Source organism: Embiotoca jacksoni, unplaced genomic scaffold (assembly GCF_022577435.1).
Source record: "Embiotoca jacksoni isolate LCO1_2020_lvr unplaced genomic scaffold, fEmbJac1.0.p SCAF_8, whole genome shotgun sequence".
NCBI lineage: Eukaryota > Metazoa > Chordata > Actinopteri > Embiotocidae > Embiotoca > Embiotoca jacksoni.
In genome coordinates this window covers 10,690,729-10,710,023 of record NW_027185436.1, presented here as the reverse complement: position 1 = coordinate 10,710,023, position 19,295 = coordinate 10,690,729, and the positions used below count along the sequence as shown (strand labels likewise).

General features: G+C 38.3%; 1 protein-coding gene across 2 annotated transcripts in view; it reads right to left on the bottom strand.

Annotated features, from left to right (window-relative positions):
• The window catches only part of ntrk2a (neurotrophic tyrosine kinase, receptor, type 2a), an 85,280-nt gene that overhangs the window by 15,740 nt on the left and 50,245 nt on the right, over nt 1–19,295 (bottom strand). The window contains exons 14-18 of one of the 2 annotated variants that reach the window (XM_069139032.1): nt 14,937–15,125; nt 7,494–7,624; nt 2,473–2,645; nt 2,078–2,233; nt 1,229–1,319 (exon numbers count right to left, since the gene is read on the bottom strand). In XM_069139032.1, the coding sequence (XP_068995133.1) occupies nt 1,229–1,319; nt 2,078–2,233; nt 2,473–2,645; nt 7,494–7,624; nt 14,937–15,125 (740 nt within the window). The remainder of the gene's footprint in view (nt 1–1,228; nt 1,320–2,077; nt 2,234–2,472; nt 2,646–7,493; nt 7,625–14,936; nt 15,126–19,295) is intronic. The other variant, XM_069139033.1, reaches the window with a different exon arrangement.

Below are 19,295 nucleotides of genomic sequence, written 5' to 3'. Positions count from 1 at the left end.
ATCCATCAATACGACTTATTCGATTTTAGCCTTTTGGAAAGGTGACAGATTGTTGTGCAGAAGGAAAAAAACACCCAACACTCTCTCCTGTCTCTTGTACCCCTGAATTATCTTGACACTCAACGGTAAAGCTGCCAAATGTCCCCACAACACACACAAAATGTGCACCAACATATCTTTTCTCTGTAAGTGTAGCCGCATTTATTTTCCCTCTCCTTTTTGCAGAGTAGCTCTTTTTTTTACACCACCCCTGAGATGTGTGCTGTAGAGTGTGAAAAGATCTGTTGTAGCACTGTTACATGTTTTGTACGACCCTGTCTGCATTATATTTAACGCAACTCACTGTGCTGTGGTGTGCAGCCTGAATGACATTTCAGGACCAATCAAACCATGAGCAGTTTGAAACAATCCAACAACATTCCTATGAAATCTTTTATTTTAGATGTTGCAAACATTTTCCAAAAGTGACTGTGTGCTAACTCACTGTCAAATTAAACAAATTAATTATATTCAGTCAACATACATTAAAGAGATCCTTCCTTATATTTTGGAGACTGTTTTCTCTATAAAAATGGTGTGCTAAAATAATCTGGTTTAGTTTTTGTTTATGATGTAAATATTGTTAAATTTTCATAAACATATATATATATATATATATATATATATACTGTATATATAACATTCTGAAAATATTGCCATTATGCAGTATCATTAACTGGTCATTTAGAAACCATCACAGATGATTAATATGGCTTTTTGGGGGCAAATTTCTGATTTATTTGTGTAAATAATTATAATGAATGTGCCTGTGATTATTATGCAGCTGTCTCATTAGCCAGGTGTTGAATGAACAGCAGATCCCTACATGTCAAATGAACACGTTTAATAAAAAATTGTGATCAAGTTGTATAATAAAAAAAAAGACGTGTATTGTCTTTCAGAGGCAGAAAATTATGCAGAATTAGCTGCACTCATATTACACGCGGTATGACATAAACTCATCAACAAAACATGCTAATTATTTTCCATTTTCATCATTCAAGCACACATACACTGATTTGCCTATGCCTATTTCACTGCACTGATGCTTAACCTACCACAGCAAGCGTCTTACTGTAACCTGCCGGAGTCCATTAGTCATGACCATGCAGGGAAGTAGCACAGAGGGACCCATGCAGCAGGGAAGAGGGAGGTTTAAAGAAGGGCCAAAAAAGATATCGACACATACACCTACCCTGTAGTAGTCAGTGCTGTAGACGTCTCTGGACATGCCAAAGTCTCCGATCTTCACCAGCAGGTTCTCACCCACCAGGCAGTTCCTTGTGGACAAAAAACAAAACAAAACTAAGTACAGAACAATAACAGCAAGATATTGTGGTGAGATTAAACAAACATAGTTCACAGAGTTACACCGTAGAATGTTAAACTGCAGTCATATATATTATTATAACTTACAAAGGTTTAGATATCGGCCTAAAATACTGTTACCAAAATAAAAACATTGCATTTTCATTTTATTGTAAACTGTATGAACAGACATAAATTACTTTTTTTTTTTTTGGTAATTATTCAAGACAGACAAACTTAGAAAATTGGTTCTTATGGTTATAATTTTTTTAATAATGAATTTGATTAATTCACTACTGTAGTCAATCAATCATAAACCATGGATATCTGCTGTTTAACAGATTATCTACACGTCCTACACTGATTACTCTAAAGGTTACAGGTTTTTTTTGCGTTTCAGCTGGTATTTGTGTTATAGTCATCTGCTGACCACTTTCATAAAGCTGTGGGGGTTTTTGCACTTATAAATTATGTCGAAATAACTGATTCTGTCAAATGTAGTCTAACAACTTACAGGAATCTCATGGATGACTAAATGTAAAAATGACTCATTAACACATATTTATATTTTTATCACTTTTGCAAAAATGTTTTAAAATGTGTTTTTACTTTGTCATTATCAGATTTTTCAGAAAAATGCAGAGGTTTGAATGGATTTACCTGAATAATGATGCTTCCAATAACACCAAACAAGCAAACACAGTTTGTAGTAATGGAGTAAGTGACACACCTGGTGGCCAGGTCGCGATGCACGAAGTGCTGTGATGCCAGATAGACCATGCCAGATGCTATCTGCTGCGCGATGTGCAGCATCTGAGACTGAGTCAGCTCCACAGGCCTGGTGGTCTGGCCCTCTGCCATCAGAACTGCATCCGGACCGTGAGCCCTGTGAGGGAACAGGGGGAAAGTTATGAGTTATGTTTTCTGTGCAGTGTTGCTCTAATCAGCTTTGTATTAACCAAATACCACCGCTCCTTCTCTAACAGAGGGCATTTTGAAATAAACTTCAACTGTACAACCTGCACTTTTATTGATCGCTCCATTTTCATGAAAACATTTTAGAGAATGCAATTATTTAATGTACATCAGTTGCCATTTTGGTGACATTTAAATGTAGAGCCGTACCTGAGGAACTTGTTGAGGTCTCCGTGTTTCATGTACTCAAACACCATGATGAGAGGGTCGCTCTCAACGCAGACTCCATAGAAAGTGACAATGTGTTCATGCTGGAGGTTGGTCAGCAGCTCAGCCTCACGGTGGAAATCCTTCCTGGCATTTTCACTGGCCTCTTTAAGTGTCTGCGCACACACACACACACACACACACACACACACACACACACACACACACACACACACACACACACACACACACACACACACACACATATACACACACACACACACGCACACAAAAGTGACATTTTAATAAAGTAACGAATGAAAAACTCACACATTATGCCATGTACTCTATTGCCAATTAGTCATTTTCACAGTGGAGCCAGTGTCCTCCAATTTTATTGGCTGATGTCCACTATGCAAAAAAAAAGTGTCCTGCCTTGTTAAAGTGAAATTACTGGCACCGAGCAAAGACTGAGGCAGAGCAGGAGAAAAATGGAGACATTTTATATTTATGCAAGCCATTACAAAGTACAGCACTGTTTACATTAATTATATTCCCTGGTTTCCTTTGAAACTAATCTTTGTCTCACTTCAATGAATCAGGAAATATGTCAGGTACGTTGTATACTACAAGCATCTGTGACAGAGAAAGAAAACGAGTTTGTCAAAGACAGACAGAGAGAGAGAGTTGCAGGAAATGAAAGTGATATGGGGTCTATATTAATTTCACATCTAAAGAAGAAAAATTTAGAAAATTCCTCTTGTCCAACATGAATAATTGATTATCTTCCTACAGTATATGACATGGATATATGTGAACTTTCCACCTTGTGTGTGTTTCTATGTCTGCCTGTGTACTAACAACGCAGAAGAAAGCTCCTATTACAAATAGGGTCTAAAGGACAAGGAAAAGTCACAAAGAAAGCTCAGGAAGAAGGAAATGACCTTTAACCTTTCATCAAGAATGCTGAGATGCCTGAAAATGAGAGGATATGCGACTCCGCCCACCAATATTCAACCAATCATGAAACAGAGACCTAGTCTTGTACAGTGGCAAACTGTAATGTGATACTGCATGATAATGATGCGGTGGATTATTACTGTATACTGGAGATAGTGTATGAAAGCCTGAGCTCCAATCGCAGCTTGAAACTTGATATCAAACATGTATGGGAAATGAAAGTCAGCTGACTGGGCGTACTTTCCTCTGATGAGTTCTCGCATTCTGTGAGTGAAGATTTCATTTCAAGTGATTTCATTATTTGTGATTAATTGATTCATTATTGGTTAGAAAATATTACTGATACTGTCAGTCAAAAGCCATGAAAATGAACAGCTTTTAGGTTGGTAAGTTGTGAAAAAATGACTTTCATTGCTGTTCATCCCTCGTATTTTGAAAGAATGCAGTTGCAAATGTTGAAAGGCCAATTAATACATATTGATAGGTTTATCACCTTTGAAGAATACAAAAGCCAGAAATAATAAGAGATGGTTCTGTGTGACACTAGAAAAAGATAAACACCAGGAATAACCTGGCAACTGAGACTTTGTTCTAAATGCCGTTTATTAACTATTAATGAAGCATTTACAAGTTATAAACCTTTACAAGGGGTAACTGTTTAAAAGTTGTACTTGCGTAGCAGCGTGACTTTCTCTCACTATCCACACGTGACTGATGATGATCTTCTGATACATACAGTGAATTGCACAGTGTGCTCCTGGTAAAAGCAAACCTGGAACATTTGCTTAAAGAAAAGCAAAAGTTTCTCATTTACTGCCCTCCTGGGTTCAATCAGTTAACACTTCGATGTATCAAATGACCACTGCAAAAAAAACACATGAATCCCAGCATTGAGCAAGCCATATTAATTTTGAATTCAGGAACGTTAGACTTTCCTGTGAGCCGGAAACATCTACACAGGAACGATCACGCTCTGACTCTCTAAACTCAAAGCTGCATTAATTTCCTGCCCAAAAGCCAAAATATTTCACTGTTAGTCATCTAGTCGGAGCACATTCAGGTCCTTGGACAAATAAAACGCAATCAACAACCTCTAGCATGGGAATGTAGTGACTCATTTACATGTGTGAAGGCAACATTACTGAAAGTGCCTGGTGTTCATGATTGATGGGATGCAGGGTTATAAATACATTTGCATGAACTTGCCTGTGTGCATGTGCAGATGCATATTTTTATGTGCATGTGCACTTCTTACAGCATGCCTGTGATCGATAGCACCTCAGTGTTTAATATACAGCAACAGTGAAACATGCTTCCGTATTATGGATGACTGGCTGATTGATAGCCGTCTGAAACCAGGGCCATTAAGGTCTATTAGTGAGCGCAGATTATTGTAATGTGCTATACGACTGAGAACATGTTCCTGTAATGTAGCATGCATGACACAGTGCAATGTAAGTTCAGTGTAGTATATTTAAATAGATGTCAATCACATGTTCTTTCATGTTTCTTTATGCTGCTGAACATGGAGTTAGAGTATCGGGTGCAATGATGAAGCTGCCTCATATGCATTATTCATAAAGATGCCTAAAAAATGTTGCACAAATTTCCAACAAACTTACACAAAGTTAGCAAAGAAAATGCAAAGCAGTGTTCAACAATATTACATAATCAAATTAGCTCCAGTCTCTCTTTCATAGAACTCGTATATCATTTTAGTTACCTACTCTAATGTGGTATGTATACTACTTTAATATATTTGTGTCCTCAGTCCTCACAGATTATAACAACGGGCATCAGAAAAGGTAATCTGCATACAAAAACATACAGTGGTTTCTCATATTGGTATCAAGCCATACACAGTTTTGTTTTTGGATAATAAACCTCAGGTACACACTAAAACTACTGGAACAGAGGCTAGCCTGGATGTGATTTAAGGACTTACTTGAGGATTTATGTACAATTTCGATTTAATCCAAGTTTTATTTGAAGGCAACTGGACTTCTTTTTAGTTTGTTGGACTGAACTACTGCACTTTTTTGGGAGGGTTATATACAGTAAACAACCCTCAAGAAGTTAAAACCTGGAACTCCCCTCCAATCGGTCAGAACTGAAAAAGCCTTTTGGATGACTGAGAACCTTCTCAGACATTCTCAGTCATCCAAGTGCCACTTTATCTGTATGACAAAGAAGAGTGCCGTGCCCGGGGGACGTGCTAACTTCGCTTTGTTTCATGTACTCAAACAAGATGATGCAGGTTTTCGGTCTTAGATTTAAGCTCTCTGCTTCCCTCCCGGTACACTGGAACTAAATGGAGATTTGTTTGTGCTGCTGCTTCCAGAAATCATTTCTCAGTTGATTATCCAGAGACCACACTGTGGAGTACTTTCTATCAAAGAAGTAGTGACAATTACTTTGTTTTGCAATTTGGACAAACAGACCATCTAAATAAGATAAAGTGGAGGTGGAGTCATCATTTATTTGACAAATTTGTTTACATCAGCCTTCATCCACCTTCTTTTTGTTGATGCAGCAACAAGTAGGCAGCAGAATGAGTGAAATGTGCTGTAAGCAGGTTGTACATTAGCTAATTGGAAAAGAAAACCGGATGAATTGAGAGATCAATGAGAGGACTCTTGATTAACTGATACCCCAACATCATATCTACATCCAACCACACCTATGTCTGATAAATAAAAGGTATCTTTAGTGTAGGCTGAGTGCTGATTAGATAATGTTTTAATATTATATAATATATAACAGATTTAACATTGCAGTCAGACACATACAGCTTCTTGCTCTACAACCAGGAACTCTGCTTTCCAGCAGGATTTTCAGGTGCATATTTTGCAGAGAGCTCAGATTGAGCTGAAGTTAAGCTGGCAGCACGTATCAGCAGAGGGTTTAGAGCTCAGCTGGAAGGAAACAGGAAGTGTAGGAAGAGAAAAGAGGGTGGGGGAATTGAGAGGAGGATAGTGTCAGGATGAAGGCAGAGGAGAGAGAAAAAGTACTGCAGGTGAGAGCCGGAGGTATGGCAGACAGAGGAAGTTGTGTGTGTGTGTGTGTGTGTGTGTGTGTGTGTGTGTGTGTGTGTGTGTGTGTGTGTGTGTGTGTGTGTGTGTGTGGGAGGGGGGGGCAGAAGGGGGTCTTTCACAGGTCATGTATTGTTAATGAGAAGTTCTTCACCATTCAGATCCTGTTTCACTGCGGACGAGAGGCTGATGGACAGATAGATGTGATGGAAGGATGCTCCCTGATAAACCATTCAATTTGACCCCGGAAGTCAGCGGTTTTTCAGTGTAACTCCACCTTTTCCTTCCAAAGAAACCCTTGAAAGGAATGGCTTTCTAACAATAGCAGAGCATAAAGGAGGCGAGCATGGATTCTGAATACTGTACGAACGCCATGCAAAGGATTTTATTTCAAAATGCCGGGTGTCCATTTCAGAAACAGAAGATTATCTTCTGTAAACTGTTCAATATTTTAAATGTATTTCAGGTATCAGATCTCACTCCAAAATATTGTAGATAAGGCAATAATTTCACCTTCGAGAAAGACAGTAAGCGCTTTATTTTGATGGCATCAATCATTCTGTAGGATCAGGGATTTTCAATAATATTTCCTTTAGAAACTCCTCATAAATTAAAACACATTCTTTTTTATGCAGATAAAATCTTAAAATACATTTTTAAATGCTATTTTTATATTTCTTTTTACAAATGTTTCTGTTTTAGAAATGCCACAAAATGCAATGTTTATGTTTTGTTGAACTAACGATCACAGATGATTTCCCTACAGTGAATCACACAGTGATCACATATTTAAGAGCAATAAAGAAACAGAAATGAGGCAAATTTAGAGAAGTTCTGTGTACCCCCCGCCCCTACCCCCAAGAAAAATGTTAGAAAAAAAGTTAACCCTGAATGGTTACTCATTGCTTGTGTAATATATTGATATGAATGATTACTTTCCTACGAATGTGCAGAGGAAAATTGTTGACTTCGCCACTTTTAAAATGCGTTTCTCTGAAACTTGCAAAGTTAAAATTCAGAAATCCAGATTACCTTGACGGCCACCAATATCTTCTCCTGGTCAGGTGAGAGGTTGTAACACTCGGCCAGGAAGACTTTTCCAAAGGCTCCCTCTCCCAGCTCTCTCTTCAGCACGATGTTGTGTCTCTTTATATGCTGGACGACTGTTGAACAAGGAGAGACGGAGGACAAAAAGCACTTTTAATTTGGTCAGTTTGGTTTTGAAACACTGCAGACCAGATGGTCACACAGTAGTTTTGAATAGAAACAGCATACATACATATATCAGTAGATTTTAGTGATCAAAGTTTGAACAGATGTCAGTTTTTATTGAATCAGGTCAATTCATTTGGTCTGCGGTGTCTCGACCACAGCAAGACAAAAATATAAGATGAAAAAAAGGGATTTAATGTTAAAAAATATATGTCATAATTTATAAATAATATGTCATAATGCATCTATGATGTATGTATATATTTTGCTATTAATGTATTGTACAAATCTTCCTCACCCAAAGCATTTCACATGATTATGTGAAATGGGAGAACAGCCCACCTTATTATTAGAACATCTGATCCCCCACTCACATCTATACATTATATTATTACATGACTTTATTATGTTATGACGTTGCCTACTCTGATGACAATAGAAAACGTTCATACTGTAGCTGTGCACTTGAGAAAGATGTATTTGCTTTCTGCTGCAGTATACCCATTATGAGCAGCTGCAGTGCAAGACAAAAGTATAGCCCCATTTCTTGCCTCGTTCTTATTCCATATCACTCCAGAAGACATGATAATAAATCCCCAAAGAGTAGTTATAATTAACCTTCCCTCCTTCATATTGTATTTTCTCCTACACATCGTAATAATGTCTGTTAATGAGTAAAACTACAATGTGCATTGTACATTACACTGTAATGATAATGTATGAGGCTCATGTGTGGCTCTTCTCCTCTCTTTAGTCTCTAATTACACAGTAAGAACGAGGTTGTTAACACAAGTGTTGTAACTCTGTACTGTTACCTATAGGTGCACAGTATTTACAAACATACTTACTATTTTTTCCTTTACTCTAAAATGCTCAATTGTTCCTCCTTTAATTCCTGTAACATTTTCTTCCTACCTTTAAGTATCATGTGAAACCTGTCAGTATATTTTAGTTACTTTAATAATAGAACAAAGTAACCCTGTTAATCAAAGGCTGTGTTATTGATGATTTTTCTCCTTTTTGAGTAAAAGCGTAGCTGCAGGGCGCACTAATTTTATAAAGGAGTTACATGCTGTTTTTATAAAACGGGATAGATGTTGAGGTGGATGGCTCCTGCCACTCATTGTCCACATCAAGATAAGGGCCTCTTGTTGGGGAATTTTATTTTAACTCAGCCAATTTTATTTTGAAGGAAAGATTGTGTGGGGGAAGATCATTATTTAATAGTTTGATTGTCTAAGGATGTTTTTTACGTTATAGTATTTTATGTTGTCATTTATACATCCTACACCGTAAATGCTAAAGCAAATAAGAAAATGTACTGCTTTTGTCCTTTACTAAACGTATTCTTTATTTACTGTAATGTAAATTTAAAAACTGTGCCGCTCTATTTGTTTCATGTTCGTAATCTCTTCCTGCCTTCTGCTCACCCACAGTTGGATCCAAGTCGACAACCCTGCTCTCTGTTGCTAAGTAACTCGTGACTCCACGGGAGCTGATTTGGCATCTCAACCATGGTTATGATACAAGGTCTTACTCTACAGAATGATTAACAGTGTGGTTCCCTTACCATAACCTTGTTAAACCCCATCTTTTGATTGTGGGCCAGATGTGCAACTGTCTGCGTGCAGGGTAACACGTTATCCTGTCAAACACGCACTTGGGTATGCCTTGAATGGAACGCACGCGCGCACACAACCATACAGACACACACACACGCACACACCCTCACGCGCACACGCACACACAAAGACGAAACCAGAAGCTGAGATTTATGTGTGATGTGATTAAGAGGCGCATTTGAAGAAAAGCTGTCCACTCAGAATATCACATTAAAGCCCAGATAGACTCTCAGAAGAAGCTGCATCGATCTACACTGTACGCTACTATGGTCCACTTTAACCCAATATTGTTCTGGCACACAGACACACAGAAAGACAAAGAAAAAGACAGCTGGTCTACATCAGATCAAAAACCCTCTAATACTGGGTTATGGTTAAACTGCACAGTATTTTTGTCTAATACGATGTAAACTGTGTAATTGGGTGATAATGGAGTAGGTATGTTCACACATATGGGGAATTTGACACCAGTTGTAGCTTATGACAGACTACACACTGTCACTGACCAATCGTAGCTTGCCATCCTTCGTGACGTGTGTGATGTCACTGGGACTACCGGGAACAAGAATGTAAACAAACCATGACGTGAATGCTACAGTCTGCCGTGTGTTCATAAAGCCCTAACAAAGAAAGAAGGAATGACTGTAGACCTGCTGTGTGTTCATGAAGCCCTAAAAAAGAAAGAAGGAATGACTGTAGACCTGTTTGTGTGTCGCCAGACAGTATAGTTTGTTTATCCCCCTTAGGCTCTGTTTTACTTTGCCATGTTGTGTGTGGAAGAGCACTTTGTGCCCTGATTGTTTTTCGTTGGGATGTCGAGGAGTGTCCTGGATGAAGCATCATTTGTCGTCAACTGTGATCCTACGTCTTTGTGTTCAGGCTACTCTTCTGTAGTCTATAGTGTCAGTGTGAGACTGTGGTAAAAGAAAACTCCCACCATACAATATGTTTATTTTATGCCCAAAACATTTTGGCATTAAAAGGAATTTTGTTCTTACAAACAATTTTTAATGTGACGTTTAATGACATTACGACTTTAATGCAGGAGACTGGAGTTCGCTTCCTTGTGCTGTGTCATTAAGCAACAAAAGCACTTTAGTCAAAGTGAGGGAAAGACTGTTTCAGTTTAATGTTAATAAACTAAACAAATTATGTTCTGTGCTGAAGTCAGAGATGACTTTTAATATCTATTCCAGATCAGAAGGGTAAGACCTATACATCGAGACATAGTTGCAACAAGTGTGTATTATATTTTACCAGAATACGTTGTGTTAACACAGATTAAATACATTTTCACTAAGCAATTTGCAGACATGTTTGGTAAACATTTTATATTTTTGAAGATGCCTTAATTAAAACATCTCCTCATTATGTTGCCATCATCCGCTTTGCTGTTTCCAATCCATGTAAACATAATATGTAAAGGAGACAAGCTGAGTACAAAATATAGAGGCGTCAGTGTTGCTAAAAGTCAAGTGTGTTTATTATTTATCATGTCCTCGTGGCATTATGTCCTCATCTCAAAAACAGCAACAGCAGGTCACAGATCACCACAATTCCCGATGCAACAGCAGCACACAATAAACCTTCATCCCCACAAGACAGCTACCCACCATTTAACCAGCTAATTACCTTACCGCACCATTTCCTACTGCGGTTGTATAATAAGCATTCACCCATGAAAATGCCTCGAACCACTTCTCCTTAATTAACACCCTCAAATAGCAAATAAATTGATGTGTGCAGACCAGTGCTTCCCCTATTGCTTTTCTTCTTTGGGAGGTGGTTCTCACTGCATGTCCAGCTCTTTTTTTTTTTTTTCATATTTGTTACATTATTAATGTCTCATTGCAACTACTTTGCAATCATACACAATTTTACCATAATTGCTGTGCATATCAATCAAGAACTTTCAAAATGAAGTTATTCTATTTCCTATGACCACATTAATTCTGCTGTCCAGCTGTCTACCTTTGACAAGTTTGTACTCCTTCTTCCATCTAGCTTTCATTATTAAACTGTATCTCTCTGTGTGCATTGCTACACATCACATCTCTTCTCCTCAATCAGTATCCTTAATTGAGATCTACTGAAATATAATTCCCCATTTATCAAACTTTACACACTTATTCTGTGATGTTTTTTCTAATTAGCACCCATTTTTCAGACTTATCATGAACTAATTTTCCCTCATTTAGCATCTCTCCATCCATTCTCATCATCTTACCCTCACTTTACTGATAAAGCATCCCTCTCTTCCATCATTTATTTTTCTGCTACACCGATCAGTTTTTAATCAACATTCTCTGAACATTGATATCTAGACACAGGTTCTTCCCCTATTGTGGGGCTCTGGTCACTTTCCATCAACTGTATTATGGGGCTTACAACATTATTTTTTTCCGTCACCAATCTTTTTCCATCCTTTTTACTCCAATCTCTCAACATCTCTCTAAAGACCTCTGTCACACCTATACTCCTTAATCAGCATCTTTTAAACAACCAAATAAATTAATGTCTCGGGACATAATTATTCCCCGTTTGCCATCTGTCTCCTTCCTTCTCTCATCCACCCAAAATCTTTCCATGACCCCCGATGCTGGCGTACAACAGCTTGTTTGATAGTTTGAACTGAGTGGTGCGGTAGGTCAAAGACTCGATCATTTTTGACAGATGCTTTAAGAAGAGGACAACCAGAGATGTCAAAGCTTTTCTCCATCAGTTTCCTCACACAGTTAATGTCATGAGTCTGATTTGTCCTTTTGTTTATACCTTCTAGTCAGCCATCACTCCCAACTAATGCCCTCCTACCAGCAAGCGCAGCTAATCGTGACCTAAATTTTCTAAAAGTGTGGAAGCTTGTGTGTGTGTGTGTGTGTGTGTGTGTGTGTGTGTGTGTGTGTGTGTGTGTGTGTATATGGGTGTTTTCAAACACTGTACGCACGTGTTGACTTATGAATAACATTTTCCAGAACGATGTTAATCCTCATTCCCTAGATACAGATCTGCTGGGATACAGGCAGTGGAAGAATTGAGAGATACTGCACCCAAAGCCAAGAGGAGGGTGTAACATAAAAAAGATGAAAGAGGAAAAATCTCTATTACACTTAATAGATTTTGTTTCTGTGCTTTAGTTCTAAATTACAAAACGTATATACTTCAGGTAATTTATAAGCCAATTCCACTATTTTATATGTTGAAATTTGAGTCTCTCAAGGAATAGTTTGACATTTGAAAATCACAAGTATTGACTTTCATGCCGTAGTTACAGATTTCAGGATTGATTCCTTCTCATTCCTGTTTGATAGGTAGCCTAAACATTGGAGCCAGCAGACAGTTAGCTGAGTTTAACACAAACACTGGAAACAGTGGGAAACAATGATTAGCCTCCAAGAAGTTACTTTGCCTGGCCAAAAAATAGTCAGACACATCAATCCAATCAAAACCAATTTGGAATTACTATATATTATTCAGATAGGCAGATTGTGTTTCATTTGGGCTGAGCTGTTTCTCCTTGTTTCCACTCTTCATGTTAAGGCAGCGAACACGCTGATGGCAGCAGCTTCATATTTAGTCTTCTCAGCTAACTCTCAGCAAGAAAGTAACTGTGCAAAATTACAAGATTTCAAACCATTTCTTTGAGGCCGACAATATTTAAATTCTGTATTTAGAACTTGTCAGTGGGGAAAAAACAAAAAACAAACTAACTTTTCTTTATGGGTCCGATTTTCCAAACAATTTCTATAAATGGTTCCTGGAAAGATGTATTTAATCTAATAGTAGTTATGGAAAACTAGAGATGATGCTCTTATTAGTTCTAATTTAGTGTATTACAAGTTTTATGATTTCCATTTCTTAAGAAAAACTGCTCCAATTTAAAAAAAAAAAAAAAAAATCTGAGCAGATATATCTATATATATATATAAAAAAAAATGAAACATCAAATAATTAAAAACAAATCAGAGACTCTTTTTTTGCTTCTGGATGGGTTGTTGTTTGTTGGTACTCATAACTTCAATATTTCTGAGTGTATATGAGGGATTAGGGAAACATTAAGACAGTAGTTACCACCTTTGGAAATCCATTCCTGTCACTCCTTAATAATGCATGTGACATGCTCTCCAACAACTCATCTCATGTGATTATTGTTAATGAGGTGTTCACTTCAGAAGAACGCTGCACAACTGAAGCTTTGCAACACAGCTAACATTTCCCATAATTACACGTGGATCCATCGTCTCTGCAGAGTAATTGTTGCTTTATTGCTGCCAGGACGAGGCCATTTAGGCAGAAACGTGTAACTGCTACTGATTCCTGCATTCAATATTACAGGACAAAGGCTGGTTAAGGCCACTATTTAAAAAGAGTTCAGTTTCTGGCACGCACCCTTGTGCCATTTTGCCAAACTGTCTCCATCAAAGGCTATTGTACGGGCCTGAAATGGCGGAGTGCCAAATAATCGGTCAGATACTTTCAGTATTTATGCAGCCTGTCAGTGAGTCAAAGAAGCACACAGAGTAATAGTTGTAATGACTGTAATATATTAAAAACACACACACACACACACACACACACACACACACACACACACACACACACACACACACACACACACACACACACACACAGGCACATGCACACACACACATACACATACATGTACACACACAATGGTATGTTATTGACTTTCATTGATCCTCAGCATTTTCTTTCTTGTCTTTAGGCTATAAATCCCAGTCAGTCTTTTAGTTATATCACAGGACTGAAGAGGTCAACCCCCAATCCTCTATCGTTATACCTCCTAAACCTTGTTCTCAACAAGAGAGACCACACACACACACACACACACACACACACACACACACACACACACACACACACACACACACACACACACACACACAGTGTTCCATAATTTACTGCAGACAAGGCCGAAGCCTGGAGAAGCTTTTATTACTTGCCAATAATCATAATGTCATGTTGATGGACCAGGTCAATATCCTTGTGCACTCTCTGTCTATTTTGTTTGTTGCTGTCTCTCCTTTTGTTCTACTTGTGTTTCTCATTTCTTCCATTTCTTGTTTGTCTCTTTCTCCTTCCCACTTTCTTTGACCACTTTCTCTTAACCCATCTGTCTCACTTTGGTGAATTTGTGGTGCGTGCATGTTGCTCATTTAGATAAATCCGGGTTTTTCACAAGCTGTAGATCACGGAGTCTTGTATATTTTGCTCTTTGTGGCCCTGGCATAATATATGGGTATGAGTCTCAAATTTATGAATTTATGTGCCTAACATTATGCTGGGGCACACACACACACACACACACACACACACACACACACACACACACACACACACACACACACACACACACACACACACACACACACACACACACACACACACATGCATTTAAATGGACTTTCTATTTCCCGCTTTTACCTCAGAATTGACAGCTTATCAGCAGCCGCTCCAAGGTCATTGAAAGAAAGAAATGTTGCCATGGTAACCTCTGTGTACCTAATATCTACAGTTAACTTGCATACTTGAGAGTCTAGCTTGTAACTGACTAATGAATGTGTTTTTAGTGGTAGTTCATATGGATCCATGTTAAAGGTAAGTGATATTTTGTTTTACTTACACGTGTCCGTCTTGAGCAGGCTGTTGGTGCTCCTGAAGTACTGAGGGTTTTCTATCACTGGGATCTTGGTCATGCCAATGATTACCGCGTCAGGGCCCATCTCTGAGGACGAGGGAGTGTTGCTGCCGTTAGAGACGTGGTGAAGAGGAGAGGCTGAGTCATCATCGTTGCTTATCACTGAAGATGGTCCTAAGAGAGATAAAAAAAAAAAAGATTTCAGCTGTGTTAACAGTGTAAGGACGCAAGAGAAGTGATAAAAGTACTAAGAGTTCAGATCCCACACACTTTTCTAATGCCAGGATTGGGAAGGAGGGGGGTCTAACAGTTTTTGTAACTTTCAGAAACTGAAATTTGCACCCATTTCACACATCGACTGGCCGGGTGTGTGTAAAGAAAGTAAGCAGGATTTCAACTTCTCTTCCAATCTCTCTTTTTGTGTTCTTCACGCAACAACTTTGTACCTTTCTTTATGGGCAGACAAGGGCGCCAACATGAATGCCTTTAAGAAGAGATGACCTTAAAGTGTGCGGCATTATCCCCATTTGAACTATTATTTAAAGTTCAACCATTTCTATGATGGTAGCTCTTTCACTGATCAGAACAGCTGTAGTATGAGCCCTTACATGTGATTGGAAGACAAGTCATTCAAATCAGTTTGTTTCAAGCATACCCCAACTTTTACAAGCCTCACTGTAACTCTGTGTTTGGGGCAACTTTAGCACTAATTCAACTATAAATAATAATAATTACAAAAAAACATGCCATTGATGCCAACACAGAGGGCTCTTGCAACAAAGTTGAACCAGACTCAACATTTCTGATATCCTCCAGTAAGGAGCTCTATTAGCCAGTCAATAATAATGGAATGTGAATTCTAGATTTCTTTGGTTTACCTCCTGATCATCTCAACAAAAGATCAAATTATTGCTCTGATGACCTTCCAGAGTAGCGTAAACTGCTGTACAGTGACTTTTAATATGCAGTTTTAAACTCATAGAAGTGTTTCTTAAACTGTATTTCTTGCATCATATATCATTTTTTATATTTTGCATTTTTTAATGCAAGAGCTTGTTTCCAGTCAGAGAACCACTTCTTGTATTTTAGACAGGTATCTCCTTCAAAAATGTGTTTGGGGGGGGCAAAGCCTGATGAGTGCACCTCTCCTGAGTGAGGCATGTCAGGACTGACCTGCCACACCCCATCTAAACTTTTTATCTTTGACTATGTTTCTATATGTAGGAAATATGTATGAGGAGGAGAAGTAGTAGCCCTTTGTAGCATTAACTTGGGTCATTTTGTCTGAATGAAAGGACATTTCTGCATGTGGAAAAAAAGTGACTAAGCATGTGTGTCCCATTAGAGGGCCAAGCCGGGACCACGAGGTACTCCATTAGCGGTGGTAGTATTCATTTTTTTAATGCTTGGGTTTTTTTTTTAGGTCAGGCTCTGCAGCAGTTACTGATGAAGATAAGGAAAGACAGCAATCAAAGTTTATTTCTCCAAAGCCTGAGGGTAACCGAGCGAATTAATATATGCCTTCAAAAAGACAAATACCAGAAATGTAGGAACCTGGTGGAGTAAAAACTAAGAAGCAGAAAACCAGCGATACTGTTATCTGGTAAAGAAAAAAAAGTCTCTAGAGAATAGCCGATGAAAAATGAATGGTTCATACAACACATACATTTTTTGAAATGCAGCAACAACATGAAGCTACTTAAAAGAACATAGAAGGGGGGGTGGCATGAGTCAGACACAGAGCCCAACCCTTTTACAAAAGAATGTCTTGTTTTGACAGCAGAATGCAGGTGTTTTTAGTTTCTAATGAAGGCTCAGAAAATCATGAAGTTTGTCAGTCACAGTAAATCCTCATGACTTTGCTGCTAATTTTCTGCCAAAGCAAACAATATGAGCTTCTTTCTCACATAGACTTCATCACCAAATAGCTGCAACATTTTTACAAGTGCATACAGGCAAACCGTGATGCTCACTCTTCTGGGTTCGTTACCATCACCTTTGACCTCTCCTATCACTGCTCACAGTCTTAAAGGGTTGCTTCACAGTTTTTCAAGTAACAATATCCACTTGGTCATATGTGTACGGAGGTACTTGGTAATTGTTCCTCCTGATGAAACTGTCAGTGAAGTGATCGCTTACTAATACAGTTTAAATTCAAGTGATGGTGCACAAAATCCAGTTTTCATTCTGTGCTAATATAAACTGTAACATAAGTCAGCAGTATGAGTTGCAAAAATCAAACTGGGTATTTTATAATGTTGTAGTCTTCTCGTAAATGTTCTTTTATGTATGACTATTCCTATGCAGATCAGCCTAGTGTAGAAACACTGTCTGTGGAAAAAGGGAATTTTGTAAAAGTACCAATACAGTAATTCAAAAATACTGCATTACAAGTAAAACTCCTGCATGAAGTAAAAGTAGATAAGTACTAGCGGCAAAATGTTGTTAAAGTATTAAAGTAAAAGTCTGGGTTTGGTTCCTCTTACTGATATATCATTATACATTACATTATCAAATTATAAATACTGAAGCATCTGTGTGTAAGCAGCATGTTACTGTTGTAGCTGCCCCAGGTGGAGCTGAGCAGGTTGAACTACTATATATACACATTGTATACACAGGGACAGCAGCTAAATGTGAGGGGATGTCGGATGATTATTGGGAGAGGAACAAAGAAATAAAACAAAGTTCTGATACACAAATCTGTTCTTAGTCTTTTGGACCATGCTTTTTTGGTGAGATACTAGAGCATTTAAATCATCATCATTTACTGAAATTGAACCATGTAAGACATCAGAGGGAAAATCTTGTTTGTTGAAGCTGTTAAACTCGTAGACATCTGAAATTTGACCCAGATTTTGGTAAGACATCAGAAGACAAAACGGTTGGAAATCACTGGTTTAAACTTAAACAATGAGTTGTATTTTAAAAGCTTGTTGTATTATCTATTATTATCCATGGTTCTTATATCAGTGAAACACATAACCCCTGTGATGTAAAAGATCTGCTGCTAATCCCTCTGAGAAACAGTGCTCCACACTGCATTTCATTGCAGCTTCCAGTTGCTTTCTGCTCACTGTTTAGATAGTTGATTCATCTGAGAGAGTACCAACAATGTTTACAGCTCTTTAGAATCAGAATCAGTAGAAAAGCTCACCAGTATGAGGTCCCAAAGTTTGTCATAGTGGAACTTATAAACAGTCCCAATGGGCCAGAGTTTAGTTGGATGCAGGGTTATAGCTACTACACCTTATCACTCTCTTTATTTATTTTTTTTAAATCTTTTATTAGCAATAACATACAAGAACATGTATTTAGGTCTATAATTTGAAATGACATTTTACCGTCTCCACTTTCAGCATAACATAAAATCACCAGACTATGATTCCTAAAGTAACACACAAATAACAATCACAATCAATGCTTGTACATGTTCTAAATACCTCAGGTAAATTAAATGATTAGCAAATTACTGTTTTTTTTTCTCCATCGTATCTTTTTTTCCAGACTTAGGGGTGGGAACAATAAAAACATGTTTGTGTATGAGTCTGTCTTAAAGACCATAATTGGATGCTTCCAACCAGTCTTGGTATTTCATCAGCTCTTCAAACTTGAGTCAGCTGAAGAAAAATAACACCAGAGACAAGTTGGAGCACGGGTTTCATCATATACTGGGAAGGATTCAGACACGCGCACACACACACACGTACACATGGGCGGTGAACGTGAGGCCTTCATAGATTTTTTTCGAGATGCGAGTACAAGCCTGAAAAAGCTATATTATGAGTTCAGACTGATTTCCCATGAGAACAAAGTGCAGGAGATGTTTTCCCTCTCATGTTTGTCTGCTGTGCTGCATTATAATACTGGCAGACATCATTCATTCCCTCTGTTCCTGGCCACATATCAGGCTCTAGTGCTGTTGACAGGGCTAGTTTGAGAGGGCAAATCTGAGAGAGTTTGTGTGTGTGTGTGTGTGTGTGTGTGTGTGTGTGTGTGTGTGTGTGTGTGTGTGTGTGTGTGTGTGTGTGTGTGTGTGTGTGTGTGTGTGTGTGCACGTGTGTGTGTATTGGTGACTCGTGAGGAAACAAAAGGCCTTAGAGAGAAAAGGAATGAGAGTGTAAGCACAATAGTTTGTTTTACTGTGTACGGAGAGTCGCAAGGGTTTGTATGCTGTGTGTGTGTGTGTGTGTGTGTGTGTGTGTGTGTGTGTGTGTGTGTGTGTGTGTGTGTGTGTGTGTGTGTGTGTGTGTGTGTGTGTGTGTGTGTGTTGGCTGTGATGCCTGGCAGCATATTTCTGTGTCCAGAGCCAGACTTGTATGTTAATGGTGACTTTCAGTAAAT